We start from the raw sequence: 19,480 nt of genomic DNA, 5'->3' as shown, positions 1-19,480 counted from the left end.
GTTCAGCAAATAATGTTAATTTAGGACAGTGCCAGCAATACCATTTTCTATAAAATCATTTTATATCAGGCCTAGCCATAATTTTTAATTTCTCAGATGTTTGTAACTTTTGTCTCTTGAGGAGATTAAAAACTAGTTAGAGCTTGTATGCAGGACAGTAATCTGGGTGGCCAGACAGTGGACCAACAGTGGCAAAGAGTCAAAGAGTGCCAACTTCATCGACCTTATCAAGCCAGTGGACCGATATATGCTCACTATCTGGGTTAACTCCAGCGTTTAAGACCATTTAATGTTTAAACTGTGTCAGAATGATCAGCAGAGCTTTATTTTACTGCAAAGGAGGATTATTTTATTTTTACCTAAAAATCTAATTCTGCTGTGGAGCCGCAACAGGACAGTAAAAAAGCTGCATGCGGCTCCGAAGCCACATGTTGCCGACCCCTTCCATATTCTTATTCAACCCTTCAGAGGACTGAGGGATTATTATATATAAAGGTAGCCAAACTGAGGGCACAAGGAACAGATGCCTCCTAATGAGAACAGAACAGCCTGTTAAGGTGACTGGGCCACTAAGCCAATTACATTAACCAAATTTTACCCAACAGAACAACATTTGGCTGCTGTGCTTTACATTTGATACTTTTTAAGTCAATTCCCCCCATTCACAGCGGTTAAACTTAAGTTCTTCATTGCATATACTCATAACAATAATATGATCATATCAAAACCTGCCTGTCTGTTTTGTCATGATTTGAAAATGGCAGCTGCATTTTACACTGAGTGAACATTTCATGATGAATAGGCCAATAGAAATGGTCCAGAATTACTTGGAGCAAAGTTACCAGTTCTAAGATGCAAGGCTTTGTTAATGATCTGAGTTCTAGACAGCAATAGGATGATTCATTCAAGATGCATGACACCATATACAAACAATTCATAACACTTGCTGAGAAAAATGTATGAATCTATTGAAATAATCTTAAAACAAAATCACAACAAAAAGTCTGATTTTTCAGGGCTTTACAGATATTCCCATACCTGTATGCGTACCAAAACTACACTACACATTTTCAATGGATGATTTAAATCAGGTGCTTAAAAAAGATTAAGACAAACACTTTTTTTAACTCCTCTCTGTGCTGTGTCACAGTGTCAGAAACAGCTAATTCTTAACATTACATCAGTAGCCATTTCACTGTATTCTAGGGTTACTGTGCTCAGAGCAGTCTTGTAAGCAACCACACTCCTATCTTCTAATAATCAGATCAGCCATCCTTCCATCACTGCTCCATCAAACTCCTGGGTTAATTTCATTAATGTATTATTCTCTCTCTCTTGAGTGCAGATTTAGACTGTTGCTAGGGACTTTTCCTCCGGCGGTAGGTCCGTTTTGGGCTTCTTTCGCCATGTGTGGCACAAAAGAGTGCTGTCAAGGTGGTTCCTGCAAAACAAGTCAGGCCAGTAATACAGCATTTTGATGTGAAATGCTTCATTGTAAAGAAATGTACTGTCTATTTACAGTGGTGGTGATAGGAACCACAATGTATTCAATGCAAATATAGCCTTTTTGTTTACTATGTATAGTATACTTCCATACTATAGCCTTCTTAGATATTAGTATTGCCAAAGTCAGTACTGTGATGTACTGTACTGTAATGAAAATTATGACCCGTGCAAAACTTATGGCACATTTTATATGTTGTGGCACTCCCTTTAGAGGATGTGTTAAATTAGAAAATCAACAAAATCAATAAAACATGTAACTTGTACATACAACTAATATATATATATATATATATATATATATATATATATATATATATATATGTATATGTATATATATATAACACACATTTATATATATTAACACCGATCAGGCATAACATTATGACATTGTTTCTACGCTCATTGTCCATTTTATCAGCTCCACTTACTATACAGGTGCACTTTGTAGTTTTACAGTTACAGACTATAGTCCATCTGTTTCTCTGCATACTTTATTAGCCCCCTTTTACCCTGTTCTTCAGTGGTCAGGACCCCCATGGAGCCTCACAGAGCAGGTACTATTTGGGTGGTGGATCATTCTCAGCACTGCAGTAACACTGACGTGGTGGTGGTGTGTTAGTGTGTGTTGTGCTGGTATGAGTGGATCAGACACAGCAGTGCTGCTGGAGTTTTTAAACACTGTCCACTCGATTAGACACTCCTACCTTGTCAGTCCACCTTGTAGATGTAAAGTCAGAGACGATAGCTCATCTGCTGCTGCACAGTTTGTGTTGGTCATCCTCTAGTCCTTCATCAGTGGTCACAGGACGCTGCCCACAGGATGCTGTTGGCTGGATATTTTTGGTTGGTGGACTATTCTCAGTCCAGCAGTGACACTGAGGTGTTTAAAAACTCCAGCAGCACTGCTGTGTCTGATCCACTCAGGCGAGTGCAACACACACTAACACACCACCACCACGTCAGTGTTACTGCAGTGCTGAGAATGATCCACCACCCAAATAATACCTGCTCAGTATATATTCACATGCTGATGTGCACAGTGTGATGTGAGCAGTGACGGTGTGTAGTTATAATGGTAAAGAGTGAAATACTTTTTCCTAAACTGTTTTTCGGGCTGTCTGTAGCCCTTAGAAGTTGCAGTTGTCACGGATGACATCATTTTATATTAATAATTTCTTTCACAGCTCATTGAAATAAGCTGCGAAAATCTATTGAAAGGACAGATTTTAAGTTTTAATTGATATTCTATTTGTGTTTACAAAGTAAAGGAGGAGATTTTATTGTATAATGATCTGAATTGGATAGTTATTTTTGTGTTGTTTTAAGAAAAGAAAAATTTTCCTTTACTACAGTAAGAATTCTTTACTTCTAAAAGTAAATGAGCTTACATTGTTTGTTCATCATGGAGGTAGACTCACAACTCTGGAACCAGTTCAACTTGACTGATAGATGATCACGGCCACTCTGACTGCAGCTGAATGAAATGTGAACATGGCAATACAATGTGTGTGTGTGTGTGTGTGTGTGTGTGTGTGTGTCTGTCCTCACTTCATGGCAAGCTCTTTGGAGATCTGCTCCAGCGATCGTCCCTTCGTTTCCGGCACAAATGCCATCACAAACATCAGCAGCACGAAGCTCATAGCAGCGTAAATGAAGATAACACTGGGTAGGCCAATCCTCTCTGCAACCACACAACAACCTTACTATAGTGTCCTATATTACAATCACAAAAACCTCCACAGTATGTCATAGAGCAACCTCTAAATCTGTATTAGAGGTTTAACATTGTTTAAAAATAGTCTAAATGTTTAAAAAAGAAAGAAAAAACAATAAAAATGAACTAATGTACAGATAAAAAGTATGCTTCAAGATGGCTACTACTGTTTTTAGCTGCGCAAAAACAGTAGTTTTTCTATTCTATTAATTTTCCATCCATATGTATAGATAACAGTATGCCTGATCTCCATCTAGAAAACACACAATGCAGTTTGAGATATTCAACAACTTGACACGGTTTGAGAAAAGACTGATGATTCATGCAGGCAGTTAGCATGATGCTAATTTCTGAGGCATAAGCTTTCATTAAGCTTGTTAGCTTCATTAGTCTCATAACTCTAGTGCGAATCTAAGGAAGCAAACTGCAGGCACCAAACACACTGTACAGTCATAAGCAAAGGTATGGATACCCCTGGTAAAATATTTGTTGATTTTCTAAGTGAAAATAATTTCACTAATTTTCACAAATTTCAGCTGCACTATGGGAAAAAACAATAAATCAACAGTAATTATGCATTAAAATGGGACAAAGGGGCGCACAAACTTTGCATACAACTGTATACTGGATGATCAACTACATTTGGGTATTTTTCGCTGAACTATCACTTTAAAATAAGAGCTTAAAGCACAAAAAGAGATGTTTAGCAATTTGTCGCCGGTATCTTCATATATTTTGTGGAAAAAATATTTAATCTTTATAGGATTACCTCTCCCATTCATGAGCCTTTGGCTTTTAGGTTCATTTTCATTAGCCAAGTCACTTTTCATGCACTCACTGTTTATAGACTCTTTTGATGACAGGCTTAACTCTCTTATGTAAGGTGCACTGTGCCTGAAGGTTAGGCTGAGTCAGAGCTTCTTTCAGGTCTTCAGATCAACTGTTTCACTCACGCAGACACATCGTGATCTCTGTTCTGACAGTAGCGGGGTGTGAATAGCTCTCTGTGTTATCCAGTTAGATAATGCTCTGATAGAAATGCTATAGCTGGCAGTTGTTGGTATTTATATCCTTTACCCAACATTATCACCTCAAACCCACATTTGAGTACTTATTTAAATTAAATTTATTTATTTATTACTTACAATAATCATTGCTAAGACCTCTTTTTCTCCTCTGTCTCTTACTGATTATAGCTCAAAGGTCAAAGATGTTAGTTTTAGGTTGAACATCATTCACACAGTTTTCTAAGAAAACCAATGACACTGTAAAGACAAACACTTTCGGGAAAGTTGTTCAGACATGTCTAACCAAAATCACAAGCAAATGCTCAAGTCGGCCCATGTGACCTGTCTGATTTGCCTTTAGCAGCATTTTCATTAACCGAGCATAACAAAATCTGTGATGATTCCAGAATCAGTCAACATTGAGTTCTATATAGAGCCATTTTATGCTTAAATAATTCTTTGCATGGTGAATGATTTCTCAGATGGACAATGTGTTGTATATGGTTCTATATAGATTTATGGTTCAATATAGCACCAAAAAGGGTTATTTATTGTGAGAGGCTTGACATCGTAACAGTAGCAGAACCATTTTTGGTGTTATATAGAACCATTTTAAAAAAAAATATACCACAGTCTTCATCAATCTGAGGAATCATTCACTCACTCAAAGAATTACATTAACCCAAGGCATGCGTGAACATTTTTACTGAGAGCTGTTATCATCAGCCTTCTTTGTTATCATTAAGCAGTAGGTTTATAACACATGGATAAGCCATTAACCTTCTGGCTTGCATGAACTATTATGAAAAGGATTATCTAATGAAAGTCATTGCTTAAGAGATTACACAACATTCCACCATGAATCTCCAATAATATCCACGAAAACATCTGAAAACCTCTCACAGATCACACAGTCATCACTTGCTAATTATTGACATTGGTTGATTTTCAATTATTTAAGTTATGGAATTCCAGTTATCTGTAATTTCTAAACAAAACTGAACTAATTATTAATTTTTGAGGTCAATAATTGCTGACTGCCCTAATAATAATAAGAAAGCTTTGTCAATTCAGATGTTTATAACTTGGACATGCAAATGAATGAATGTTACTCTAGGCTTATTATTCAGTTATTATCCAGTAACTACAATATTCAATTAAAAAAAACAAAAAGGTTTGTTATTATATAGTAATTACATACATACAGCTCCCTCACCCCATCTCTATGATTTTGCTGTTTATCAGTAAGAACACTGACCCTGCTGGATCGAAAGTCTTTTGGTGGATCCATGTTAGGGGTGTCATGATTAATAACATAATACAATAATAAAACTATCGGTTACATTTTACTGTTTGATAAACTGACAATAATTAGTTGAAAGTTTGCATGATGACAATGCGTTTTTTAAATTCCGCTGGTCTTTCTAACAGTAAGAAACAGCCTGATGGACACAGCCATTTATATGCATTATACGCAGAATGTTTGTATATCTTTTTAAATGAAGGCTTCTAAGTTTATCTTCTCTGATGAGTATTTTAGAATCTTTGAGTATGTAAGGCTTTTTATTGTTAAGTCTACTTAGTCTTTAAAAGAAAGAAACTATGTCACTATGTCCACATTTAATTGTGTTGCAGAGCTATAAAAGAGCAACGTTAGGAGAAGAGATGCACCAATAATGCTTTTTCCCTTCCGATTCCAATACTTGACTGATACCGAGTACCGATACCACTAGTAACTCTAACTTAACTAGCTTATAAGTCCTGATATTTATACAATTCCACTTCTCACATATTTAGACCATTTTAGATGCTTAAAAAACGTAGTTTTTTACTATCATTAGTATTTATTACTAAATAATAATAATAATAATAATAATAATAATATTTACATTAACTTCAGTTGTTAAATATAGTATTTAACAACTGAAGTTAAAGTAAATATTTTTGTGTAAAATAGTTAAAAACAGAACTGAACAATATTTAGATAAACCTGTGGTGTGTACATGTAAGCATGCAGCTTTTCATAGCAGTGCTAAATACTGTTTCACATCGGACTTTCTCAAGTGATTTGTCTCATTTGGGCTTTCTGTTCATTCACGCTTACATCTCTCCTTGGAGATCTGCTCCAGCGATCGTCCCTTCATTTCCGGCACAAACACCATCACAAACATCACGAGCACGAAGCTGGTCAGGCAACATTACAGTCATTAAAGCTGTCAATAGCAGCTATTTTCAGCAGATTTCTCGGCTTAATGGAATCACCAGCCTGTTAGTCCATGCTACTGGTGCAGCTAACTGATGGAGGCACATCGCAGACAGGGCTTGTGCACACACTAGTTTGGCTAGTGGGCTGATATGCTAAAGGCATAAAAAGCAAGGCTAAAGGCTATCATTACCCCAAGATACCAGCAGTTCCTTTCGTATGTCTTTCTAACATTCACTCCCTCAAAAACAACCTGGACTAACATTGACTCAGACTGTAACTGACTACACAGTAGGAGGTAAGGGGATACTGAAAGAAGCCTGACTCAGCCTTTCAGATAAAGAGCTACCGTTAGCGTGTTTTGCATTATCTGGCTTATTTGTGGCATACCAATGAAACTAATACTTTGTGAAGAATTCCAACTGGTATATCACCATTGCGTTCTTATGAAATACTGGCATAAAATACTGAGCATTTTTACTTCTGCTCGTCAACCCACACCGCCAACGTGTTGTTAAATGTGTTGTTGAGTTCTGTCTACTGGCACGCAGCATGCGTCACTCAGTATTAGGGCTGCGTATAAGAAATCACATTGAGGTATCTGTATTCTCATTGCTTATACCAATATTGCATTTTAGTGCCAGTATCATTATCAGCCAACACTGATATGGCATTGGTGCAACCCTAGTTAGGACACTTAGCGTGCTGTTCCTGCCTGAGCAAGGAACTGAACCCTGTTCTCCTGCATGGAGGGGAGCGGTGTTACTCATTACTCTACACCAACCACTATAAAACTGATTAATCACCAAACAGAAGATTACACCTTTACTTAAATAATCAGAGCCCTTATCCAAACCCGTAAGTCTTACCTGTTAGTGTAAGGAAGGTCATTGATATGAGCAGGTTCATGGCCCAGTTAAAGGCTGAGACCACAGACACAGCTTTTCCTCTGATCCCAGTGGGAAAAATCTCACTCAAAACCACATAGACCACTGCAAAACACACACAGACAGAGTGAATATATAATAGAGTGACGATATAAGTAACTTCTAATATGATGTTTGCAGTTAATATGATGTTTGCAGTTAAGCTTGGTGCCTTAATATTACCATCACACATACAAAGATAAGCACTGGCAAGCCAGAGGGCTGCACAATATATTTTCTGTTAATCATGATCATGATATTGTCCTTTGTAATATTAATATTAAAAAAGGTTGCAATTAGTGACGCACAATATTGGAATCACATTCACTCTGATAAAATATACAGAACATATTTGTTCAGCTAGGATTTGCATTATCCAAATTTACTGAAAATTGCAGGAAGAAGAAAAGTAGATTTTCTTTCTTTTTTTCCTCAAACTTTTCAATGGATTTTGTGGTGTTGACTGAAGAGGTCATTCTGAAAGTTTAACCTTTCTATAGACAGATATTGTTATAGATTGAGAGTACATTATGCTTTTGAAACATACATTTTAAGTAAATCATTAGAGTGTCCTTAATGTCCTAATGGCATTAGCATGGATGCTAGTAAATCACATTTTGTGTCTTTGCTAAAACTGTGCCTAACCCTGTTACTCATTTAAGCCACTGTCAGTTTAGAAACCTGGTAAAAACAGATAACACAGTTTTGAATGGTTTAATGCATGTTTTCTTTGATTCAATGTTGAAAAATTATACTATTTTTTTCATTTTAAAGAGTTTTAAGGGCTAAATGACACCTCAATCATAGAATCACCCAATTATTATTGTTTTGTAGATTGCAGATGTTCCAGAGGTGTTTCTGTACATGTACATGAAAAACGTAAATCATTTTGGTCAAAAATAATGCAAGCCAATCTTTAACCACATCACATCAAGGATTCACTGAGTTGTTGTAAGTTTCATCATAATTTCAGTATGTGGAAATAAAGTGGTAATATGGAATACTGTCCATAATGTGCATCTTATTGCTGCTATGTGACCTGCTATCTTCTCATTGTTGACATATTCAAATGCCAAAACACACAAGCAGTTTTGTTAACAGGGTGTTACAGCTGCTCAGCAAAAGCAGGCTGACTTGACTGTGCTGTGTAAAGGATATATTTAAGAAATGTTGCATTAAGTGAAATGTTACAAGAAACCTATTAAAAAATAGAGTAACATGCTGCTATGTGGGTCAGCATTATGTCATTTAGGTCTATGTTAAACCCACTGATCACTAAAGTCCCATTGCTCCCTGTGACTGCTTCAGAATGGCCTTTCAGGAAAGTTCATTTCCTTTCTCCGGTCACTATGTGAAGCCCATCACATGCTTGCATTTGCTGGGAAATGGATATCAGGGTGGTAAAAACTCCATTAAGGAGAGACACAAAATACCCTAAATCGGCCCTAAAGATGGGTTAATTATGGTAGTGTGATGTGTAATAAACAATAATCATGCATTAAAAGTGTTGCTTCTTTCAGGGAGATTTTTCAGGACTAATGATTACATAAATTACACTGACTGGGCTAAAACTGTCGCCTAATGCCTTAATGCCTTAATAGTAGGGCTCCACAATGTGGACAAAATACCATCCTACAATTGTATTGCTACACTCTTAAAAAAAGAAGGCTCCTCAAAGGTTCTGTAGTAAAGACATAGGTTCTATATGCAACCATGAACTCTCAAAGATCCATTTGCATGCTTAAAGGGTTAATTGCATAATGAAATGGTTCCTCAGACTAATGGAAAATGTGTTGTATGTCTCTATAGATTGTTTTTTAGAAGAGTTATACATAGCACAAAAAAAGGGTTCCGCTGTTGTTATGATGTCAAGCTTGTAACAACAGAAGAACCCTTTCTGGTGAAATACAGAACCCTTTTTAAAAACATTCTATACAGAACCATATTTTCATCACTCTGGTGAACCATTTCACCCTGCAAAGAACCATTTAAGCATGCAAATGGTTCTTTGAGAGGCCATGGTTCTAGATAGAACCTTTGTCTTTATTAAAGAACCATTGAAAAAACATCTTTTTTAAACGTGTGCATACTGCAACCACAGTATGCTTTGCAGCATAATAAAACCATGCTGGTAAAGCCTTGTGGGTTCAAAAGGGTTTTTGTCCAAAATTTCTCGGATCATATAAAAGCCTCAAGCAAGATATGCAGCATTTCTGACATTTTCTGTCCTGATCCTGACTCTGATATTTGAACTCAGGATATTGGACACAGTGTACCAGTCCAATAACTTTGTCTTCTTCACTTTAAAATGTGTATATCTAATAAAATGTGTTGTTACAGTTCAAGAGTTAATTCCAAAACATGATATATATTGTAAGAAATTTTGGTAATATTCTTTGGTAATATTCTTCTAATTTATTTCAGGGATAATTGTCTAAATGATCAATGTACACACTTTAAAATGATGGAAATGAAAGGGGTCTTCAGATTGATGGAGAATGTGCTGTAGAGTTTTTTTATATAGAACCTTTGTGAAAAGGGTTCTATATATCACCAAAAAGGGTTCTTCTATTGTAACATGCTCGACATCATAAAAATCTCAGAACTCTTTCTGGTGCATTATTAATGCTGTATGAATGTGCTGTGATAGTGTAAATATCACATGAGTGACTCTTACTTGGTCCCAGGCTGAAAGAGAATCCGGCCACATATACTAGCAGACTGACCAGAGAGATCCATTTCAGTGAAGGCGACACCTCGCTTATGGACATGGATTCTAGTGCAACTTCAGCTCTCTTTCTCCCGTCCTGTGCTGGTATCCCAGAGTTCCTCACTACTACACTACGGTCCTCTGTTGAGTTTAAATTCTGGTGCACCTGAGTGTCGTTAAATGAGCTTAAAACAGCAGGGCTTATTCTATAGTGCGTATTATTCAGTTTGGACTGAAAGTGGGCATGATACAAGCCCTGAGGCAGGTGTGTGTGAAAGTCACTGTCGTACCCCCTCCCCACTGGGGTGTGGTTGAGAAGAACGGGGCTTTGGCACAAGCTGGAGACATGGGTTTGACTCTGCAAGGTAACTGCCCCTAGCGTTGCAGTAGACAACGTCATGACAACAGCCCCCAAGCACAGGAAGGCTTTGGGCCCAACTCGGTCCACTAACAGGATCGCAGGAATGGTCCCACCAACTTTAACCAAACCCAACCCAGTGGAGGCCAGCGTGGCTGCCTCGTTGCTGTGAAAACCCACACTGCGGAGGACAGTGGAGGCGTAGGCTAGCAAGTTGGGCTGTCCTGTCGCCTGCTGCAAAAACACCAAAGCCAAGCCCACAAACAACCTCCTGCGCATGTTGTCCCGTGAACGAAAGAGGTCCAGAAATCCCTGTTGATTTTCAGCCCCCAACGCAACCCTTATGGTCCGAAGTTCTTCCTCCACAGCATCTGGGCTGGTAGCACCCCGTAAACGGGCCAACGTGGCCCAAGCCTCCTTCTCCCTCCTGTGGGCGAGTAGAAAACGAGGGCTCTGGGGAAGCAGGGGCATCACACAGACCTGAAGGAATGCAGGCAGAAGCACAGCGCTCAAGGTGAACCTCCAGCCACCTTCTACACTTGTGAATGCCCAGCTCAGCCCGAACCCCAGCAGCACTCCCAGGACCACCATCAGCTCATAAACACAAACACACCGGCCCCGCCAGGTTGCAGGTGCCACCTCTGCCACATACAGACACGAGGCAGTGCCTGAGAGAGCCACAGCCATGCCCACGAACGTCCGCCCCACCAGCAGCGCCCAGAAGGTCGGCACGCACACGCTCAGCAGCGTCCCACATGCACACAGCACTGCCGTGAGGATGATAGAGAAACGGCGGCCATAACGGTCCACGATGGAGCCGCCTACCATGGAGAGAAGGAACGCTCCGAGCAGCAGAGCCCCAACGACCTGCTCCTGCTGCGGACACGAGAGGGCCAGAACTTCCCTGAGCTGCAGCAGAGCTCCAGAGATCAGGCCCAGCTCATAGCCCAGCATCAGACCGCTGAGAGATGCAATGGACACGGCACACAGCACCAGCATTGCACCACAACCTGGAGTGAGAAAGAGAGAGAGAGATAGAGAGAGTAAAGTAAATGTAACATTTACTATAAAGTCACAAAACAAAGACTATCCCTGAAGCATGAACCTTAACACTGTGTGTGCTTGAGTACCTTCATCAAGTCCAGACTTCAGTTCCTCACTCTCATAACAACATAACTGACATATGATTTTCATAATAGTAAATGAATAGTTTATAGTAGTTACTGAATAATAATACTAATAATACACTTTGATAACTGAAAAATAAGCTTAGACTTTACAGGGTTAACCAGCTACCTCAAAAACACATGGTGATGATCTAAAGCAGATATCCTCACTGAAAGAACAGATGACAGATAAATATCCAAGATAACGTTTATTATTTTTTGTTTTCCCAGTTCCTCTCCAATGTATATAGAACCAATCAGTTCTCTTTCCTGACATACCAGCACTACTAATGATGGCTATATATCCATCTCTTTAACCCCTGACATGGCGGCTTCTTCTGGCAGGCTCAAAGTTTTATTACACACTTCTATAACCTAAGAATAGCTCAGCCAGTTTGCATTTAAGCCCCTGTAGTTACTGAATAATAAGCCTTAGTATGTAATAAGCCTGGGATTTAAACCACCCACTGAAAAATGTAATGCAGTGATGCCTTGAATATACTATAAAATTATTGGCAAAAGTAAACTGAAAGACTCAGCAGGGTCCCACATGTGCACAGCACTGTAATATACTTTATTCATGTGGAAAATATATAGTCTACATATACGAATCAAATAAACTGAATGCATCATATTTGTCAGTACAGGAATCTTACTGGTATGTACGTTTACAGTAAGGTGAGGGATTAGCTTAGTCTGTTCACTGGAAAGCTGGATGAAATGTGAACTGCCCACAGGCAGGGCTCACTCATTCATCTCTTTTCATGGGGTGATGACATGCCTGTTAATGCCTCTATGCTTATACATAGCAAAACTATGCTTGCTTCATTTGTGTAATTTCCAGTCAAGACAGACAATATAAAGTAAAAGTTATTTAAGATACAACGTATTTCTGAGCAGACTAAAAATAAGATCAACCACCAGCAAGGAAGGGGAAAGTCAAAGGAAATAAGTGAAAAAAGAGTTTCCAAAGCTGGAGTTCAAAAAATGTATAAAAGATATAGAGAAAGTGGGACTATTAACAACCCCCTGCAAGACCTGAGCGTAGTGGTCGACCGATTATTGGCCCAGCCACTAATCAGAGTCTAGATTTAGCATTTTTGTTATGTATGTGCATATCTGACACAACCACTATCAAAAAAACTCAACTTTGTATTCTCACTCAATGTCCCACCCACAGCATTACTAGATTGCATCACTTCTGTAGTCTGTCTCTGTCCTGCCTGTGGTGCTACGAGATTGGTAGAAATGTGTCAAATAAATCCAATCAAAGTTCAAGGAAGTCTCTCAAAATGGACTGTAATAAAAGCAATAAATGGACGCACTACATACTAAAATATTTGAAATTATATATAGTTGTTGAGACCTCTGTGTAATTTTCTGACATTGAAAATTCAGTAACTTGTACTGAATAGACTTTCTGACTGGAAATCTGACTTTTGCACAGTACTGTATGTTTGTGGGTATGTGTGTTGCTATGTTGTTATCTTACAGTAACCTGGCCTTCACCCTCGGCACTCTGGAAATGATAATGCAATCATGTTCCACATAACGATTATACAATAAAACTGATGGTGAATATTGATTTGGGATATAGTTAATAATCATTACATAATTAATTATCAATTACGGGTAATCTGACACTGATATTCTAATGTTCTGGTTGTTCCAAGCAATGAAGGCTCACACAAAGCTCCTGCACAGTGACATGTATGTGCTGTAATTTGCTGGCAACTGAAACATGCCTGTACAAACACAAGGATAGAGTCTTTTGTTTTGTTTTAGGTGTGTTTCAAGCTAACAGATGCTTTCAGGCTGCTAGGCCCTGCTGGATATACCTAAGGAGGAAGACAACTACTATATATGGTTATATGTAGTGTCAGCTTCTTATAGTTTTACTTTCAACTTCTATTCTTTTTGGGAGTCTTTTTAGTTTTTTGAAGAAATGTGCAGGGATATAAGTCTTAGAAGTTGGTTGAATTTTTTGCTTCTCACAATCGAAGTTATCTTTTAAAAACATTTTTGAACTCCAGTTTTGACTGTTTCACTCATTTTCCTTTGACTTTCCTCTTCCTCATGTGAGTGGATTGTCATATCTAATCTTTTCAGAAATGCCTCCTGAAAAATTATTAACTTGTACCTAATGGCTGTTTTGACTGGAAATTAAATAAATGCAGGTCTCTGATTTTTGTAAAATACTGTATAGTAATGTAGTAAGTACTGTCGAATGACATTTCTTGATTTGTAATGTCTGACAATAATCAAATGACCACTAAAGTACCACCATAGTCCTGTGCAGTAAAGGTTTAAATCATACTTACAAAGGGGAATCCTGACACATGTTGATGTCAGTGTTTTTTCTATGCTCTCAGAACCAAAGCAAGTTATTTGTCACTAACAGCCATAAGATCCAGGGGTACAGGTCAGAAATTCATGTGTTTCATACAGTACATCAGGAGTAAATCATTCATGTAGAAATATTTTCATTAGAGATCTGCATATCAGATGGCTAATATTTACCAAAAGTACGCTAATAAAATACATTACATCAACATAATTCTGTATTTCAGTTCACTTACTTTTGGCAATTATTTACATTTGAATGAAGTCAATTCAGTGCATTACTTTTTTCAGTGTATAGTCCACCAGTTCAAGTATTTTCATAAATATAAGGATCTGTCAAATCCGCCCATGTAATCCACCAAATAGTAGCAGGGGGACACCACTGAATGTAGTAATCATTGGGGTTTATATCTATAGATCACTAGCTCTCAGTTAAGCCCACAAATTATTTTTTTATTATTTTTATTATTTTTTGAAATAATTCAGTTAGATTAAAGAAGGGAAATGATTAAACTAGAACTAGAAAAAAACAAGCGCATCTGACAGAAGCTGGTGCAATTAACAGAAACACACACACAAATCAAGTTGTTTGCCAAGTATTTTCTGTGTAATATATCTAGGTACCATAAACTTCAACTTTTCATTAATGGCCATAAAATAGCTTTAAGAGTTATATATCTGGCTATTTCTACTGCTTATGAAGTAAGGTTATTAAATGACATATGATATAAGATATAGAAGATAATCCACAAGGAAGGGGAAAGTAAAACCACAATGAGTAAAATAAAAAGTAAAAAAAGGCAAAAAGGCAAAAACCTTACTTAATGTAAGTTAATGAAAAAAGATTTTGTTTCAAGCAATTCTGGAGCATTTTTATTGGTCTACTCAACATGAAATTTTCACACAGTGTAAAGTGCAGCTGATTTTTTCGAATTATGTCAATTTTGCTTTTGTAATGTAATGTGTAGTAAGGTTGTGTGAACTGAAGAGTCTAAATTTGGGAGCACTGATCATTACAGGCAGAAAATACAACCAACTTCCAAGACTGAACTTTGGAGGTATAGAAAAATATCCCTGCAGATTTCTTTGAAAACTAAAAGCAAGTCTCCTGAAAAGAATGAAAGCTGGAAAAAAGGGTGGATGAATACATATTTCTACCTCTGTGAATTATGTGAGCATTCATGGCTTAATATTTTTTGTTTGTATGTTTTGGTAAAGAATGTAGTTGGCTTTTTTCTGGAATATCACTTTCATATGATTCAAAGCATGTGTTAAAAACTGGGTTGGATTCCCCTTTAAGCACCCAGTTAGTTCACAGCTGCACACAGGCACAGACATAAAACTTGACAGACCAGATCAGTTCTCCCCTTTACAGTAAAATCACATGAAAAGTTGCCAAGCAAGACTGCAAAGATAACCTCTAGTTAAACCTTTCATGTGGTGTGGAGGTGGGTGGAAGGTAATCTGCAGGCACAATCATCAAGAGGCCAAAGGGAAACATCTACCTGCAAGTGCGTGAGACGGAGTGTACCTGAGTGTGCAGGTGTGTTTTTCTCAGGCTGCATGTGCACATCCTGATTCTGCAGTGCAGCCTTGCTCTGAAGGTCAGAGGTCATTCTGTCAGTCTCTGCCACAGTGTCCATTCTCTCTCACTAGGCCAGTGCTGCTGCAGGTACAAAGGGGGGGAAACCAAGAGAACAGTCAGATGCTGCAGCGGAAATGGGAAGCTCTGATGTCACACTTTTTATAAATTATTAACAACATTTTGCATAACTCTGACATTTGGCTTATACAAGCAGCTCAGAGGCAGTGTGTTCTTGCTGTTTCATCTATTCTATACAGCCCATATAAGGAAACTAAGCTGCTAAAAAACAGCCTGTTTTCAATGAATTGTATATAATTTTTTTGTGATGTCAATAAACCAATATGTTTAAATATACGTGCCTTTTCAGCCTAGAGCAGTTTAGCACTTTCTTTTTATGCTGACGTTTTAAGGAGTGTTTCAGCCCAGAATGCTTTATTTAAATAAGGCACAGTACAGGCTAGGCCAGGGGTCAGCAACATGTGGCTCCGAAGCCACATGCAGCTCTTTTACTGGGCTGTTGTGGCTCCACAGCAGAATTAGATGTTCAGGTAAAAATAAAACAATTGCAGGAAAATAAAGTTCTGCTGATCATTCTAACACAGTTTTAACAATAAACGGTCTTAAACATCGGCATGCAGACTGCTGGTCACCATAGCAACAGAGACAGCAGTCTCTCCTAGCTAGTAGCTAACAAAAAGGCAAATAGAGAGATTTAGAATAAACGTTGATAATTTGGAGACAAACAGACTTATTTGCATTTATTAGCACTCCAGCTGGTTTCTACAAAAGCTGAAGTCAGTTTCTCGTTTGAATTCTCCCGTTCCACCTTAAATGGCGCAGCAGTTACGTTCTATTGCGTCAGGTGCCATTTAAGATGGAACGGGAAAACTCACCCAAGAAGCTGGTGAATGAGAAACTGACTTCAGCCCCGTAACAAGTCGAACGTTGAGAGACATTTTACAAGAAAATATTCTACTTTTGAGGAAAAGTTTCCTGCCGGAGATGTGAGAAAAAAAGCTGTAGCTGAGCTACAACTTAAAGCAGAGCAAAGTAAGTCTGTGTTTTCGTTTATAATATATTTTTTAGCCTATACTAGTACATTAGCACATACTGAGACATATTTACAGCCAAGGTGGTAAAATGGATATGAAATGTTGTGCCTCCCAAGGTTTGGGTTGCCGACCCCTGGGCTAGGCAATCAGAACAGAGCTCATTACATATATTCGTCTTAACGACATAGCCTGTTTAATTCTAAGGGCTAAAGAGAGAGTGCAAAACGATCATTACAAGAACACAAGAATACTATTACCTTTTAAAGAACATTTAAACTTGAATGTTTCTCTTCACCTCATCATTGATATGCAATATATTAAATGATGCTGTTCCTGCCATTATCTCATTGACTACTTAAATATATCATAATATCATATTTCAATACTCAGTTGCATTCAAGCACACACTTTAAAACCCATAGTGTTGTGTAAGTATTTTATGCAGTCACATTTTATAGTTTTCCCTACACTCTTAAGAATAGAGGTGCCAAAAATAAAGGGTTCTCTGAAGCAATGCTATAGAAGAACAATAAAGAATTTATAATTGGTTCTTTAAAGAGCCACTTCTGTAAATGAGATTAGAGCATCTGAACTGTCTCTTTAAAGGATAAAGAGGAGTTCCACCAATGTTTCAAAATTTCTACACAGTTAAATTATTAAGATGTAAAGAAAGTCATTCAGAGTGGGCTGATATAAAATGTCTCATTTTATAGATACTTACCAGGTCATTACTGTTCACAGCGGTGGTGATAGGAACCAGACGTCTGAAATATTTAAAGTCTCTGAAATCTACCTCACGGAAACTATTAAACTAATGGTTATAAATATGGTTTTTGATGCTCAAGACTTTGTTTTGAAATAAGGTTTTGGCCTAAAACCTCACCACCACTGTAAAGAGATCAGAGTCAGTGAGTTTCTCTACACTCTCAGAAATAAAGGTATGAAATTGTCACTGGAGCAGTGCCCCTCTTGTCTCTGGGGTGGGACCCTCGAGGGTTCATCTCAGTACCTTTAGTAAGGGAACATAATTGTATCATAATCCACTGAAATTATATTTTCTAAGTTGTATTGACTCCACACACCCCATCTCGTCTCCAGGCTTTTATTTTTTTGATCTGTTTTAAAACATTAGGTTATAAAAAGGTATAAATACGTACTTTTCACCTGGAAAAGTTTATTTAAGGTTCACAATTAAACCTTAAAACCACTGTTGTACCTTTGAGGGAACATTTACATTGAAAATGTATGAAATGAATGAAAAATGTACCTGCACAGAACCTTTATTTCTAACAGTGTACAATGAAGCATTTCACATCAAACCACTGTGAATGACTTTCGTTTACATCTCGATGACTGGATTGTACAGTTTTGAAAAAATTAGTGGAATTCCCCTTTAAAAATCTCCACATAGTGTAAAGTTTCTATGCCAAACCAGACCAAGAACTTATCAGGAACCTTTATTTTAACAGTGTAGTGCATGTATGTGATTTGTATAGTTCTGCTGCTAACTTACTTAGAATGAATAATGCTTGCTATCTATCTATCTATCTATCTATCTATCTATCTATCTATCTATCTATCTATCTCAGCACCACTCTTGGGATCAAATGTATCAAACGGTCACTAAACTCTTCAGCCAAAATAGTGTCCCAACATACAGTTACCCAAGAGTTCACAGGAACATGTTTACTAGTAGGCAGCAGTCAGTGGGAGAGCACACAACAACAAAACTGTCCTCAAGGTCACTTCAGCTGAGCTTCTGACAGCCAAAAGGCAGCAGCCCAACAGGCGTGCTGACCACAGGCCACCACTTTTCAGCGAACCAGGCTGGTGTGAAAAGTCTGAATCACTTCTGAGTGATTGGCCATGCAGCTCCTCTCCAAGCCCACCCATGAAAGGAAGCCCCCCCAAAATGCATGGAAAACTCGACCACCGGAAGTAAAGGCAGCAGCAGCAGCTAAGCTCTTACCTGTCACCGGCGCGCGCGTTTGGGCCACTTTAACCCACCGGCTTTACGAGATCATGGCGGTGCTGGGAGCCTCTTTCTTCCCTCGCCGTCCAGGGCTGCAGCCACTTCTGCTTTTCTGCTCCTTCGTGCCTTGTTTTGGAGCGCTGGCTCCCTCCAAGCCCCGCCCACTCCGGCAGAAAGTGGGAAAACAGGACAGCCCAACTTAGCCAGCCGGCCGTCCGGCCATTCAGTGGACGCTGCTTAGTACCAAAGTTGACTCACACTGTGCACAGTGATTAGGAGCGGGGCACTTTTATTGGCTCCTTATTTAGTTTTTATTTATAATAATTACGCATTACGCAGACGTTGGTGTTTATGGGAGTTGAATGACCACTGGTCTGTGTTATAAGGCTGAGGTGAAACAGACACATTTGGGCTGTCTAGTGATAAAAAAGTAGCTGTATATAAACGTGGATGCGCGTGCGCGTGTGTGTGCGCGCGCGCACTGGGGTTATGTAATATGTGTAGGTCTACGAGTCAGTTCTGACTGCAATAAGGCTGCGCTCCAAAAAAAGCCCCCCGGTACACCGTGACCACCCTGTTTCAGTTTCCATATAAGCCAGACAGAAGTGCAGGATCATTCTGTAACACGTGTTGATTAAAAACACAAACCTTTCCTGGAAAACCACACCCTGCTTTACAGAAGGATTTTTCCAGACTGTTACAACAATCTGTCCTGAAGAGAGAGAGAGAGAGAGAGAGAGAGAGAGAGAGAGAGAGAGAGACAGAGAGAGAGAGAGAGAGAGGGGGACAGTGACGTTTAACTTCTTAGATAGCAAGCATGCATTGGTCTGCTGGCTTGATAATGTTGACACCCCACTGAATGTTTGTCCACCCTCGGACCACCCAGATCTTACCAGTTTTAACCTCCTCAGACAGATTTTAAGTGCACATAGCCTTTT

General features: G+C 38.6%; 1 protein-coding gene across 1 annotated transcript; it reads right to left on the bottom strand.

Moving 5' to 3' along the window:
• Positions 1-947: 947 nt before the first annotated feature.
• On the bottom strand, positions 948-18,695 carry slc2a12 (solute carrier family 2 member 12). The gene is made up of 6 exons (XM_036590671.1): positions 18,540-18,695; positions 15,465-15,599; positions 10,034-11,434; positions 7,300-7,422; positions 3,055-3,187; positions 948-1,441 (listed from the first exon to the last, which is right to left on the bottom strand). Exons 2-6 carry the CDS (start codon positions 15,574-15,576, stop codon positions 1,348-1,350), a joined length of 1,863 nt encoding a protein of 620 aa, XP_036446564.1. The 5' UTR covers positions 15,577-15,599; positions 18,540-18,695; the 3' UTR covers positions 948-1,347.
• Between the last annotated feature and the right edge of the window lie 785 nt (positions 18,696-19,480).

The sequence above is a fragment of the Colossoma macropomum genome, unplaced genomic scaffold (assembly GCF_904425465.1).
Source record: "Colossoma macropomum unplaced genomic scaffold, Colossoma_macropomum, whole genome shotgun sequence".
Taxonomy (NCBI): domain Eukaryota; kingdom Metazoa; phylum Chordata; class Actinopteri; order Characiformes; family Serrasalmidae; genus Colossoma; species Colossoma macropomum.
The sequence above is the reverse complement of the archived record's forward strand: the minus strand, read 5'-3'. Positions and strand labels throughout refer to the sequence as shown.

Bases quoted from the DNA above. Each gene is read 5' to 3' on its own strand.
- slc2a12 (XM_036590671.1), bottom strand. From the start codon at position 15,576: ATGGACACTGTGGCAGAGACTGACAGAATGACCTCTGACCTTCAGAGC. The intron at 11,435-15,464 runs GTACACTCCGTC...TTCTCACTCCAG, and splicing joins AAACACACCTGCACACTCAG to GTTGTGGTGCAATGCTGGTG. The intron at 1,442-3,054 runs GTGAGGACAGAC...CTTGTTTTGCAG, and splicing joins TCCAAAGAGCTTGCCATGAA to GAACCACCTTGACAGCACTC.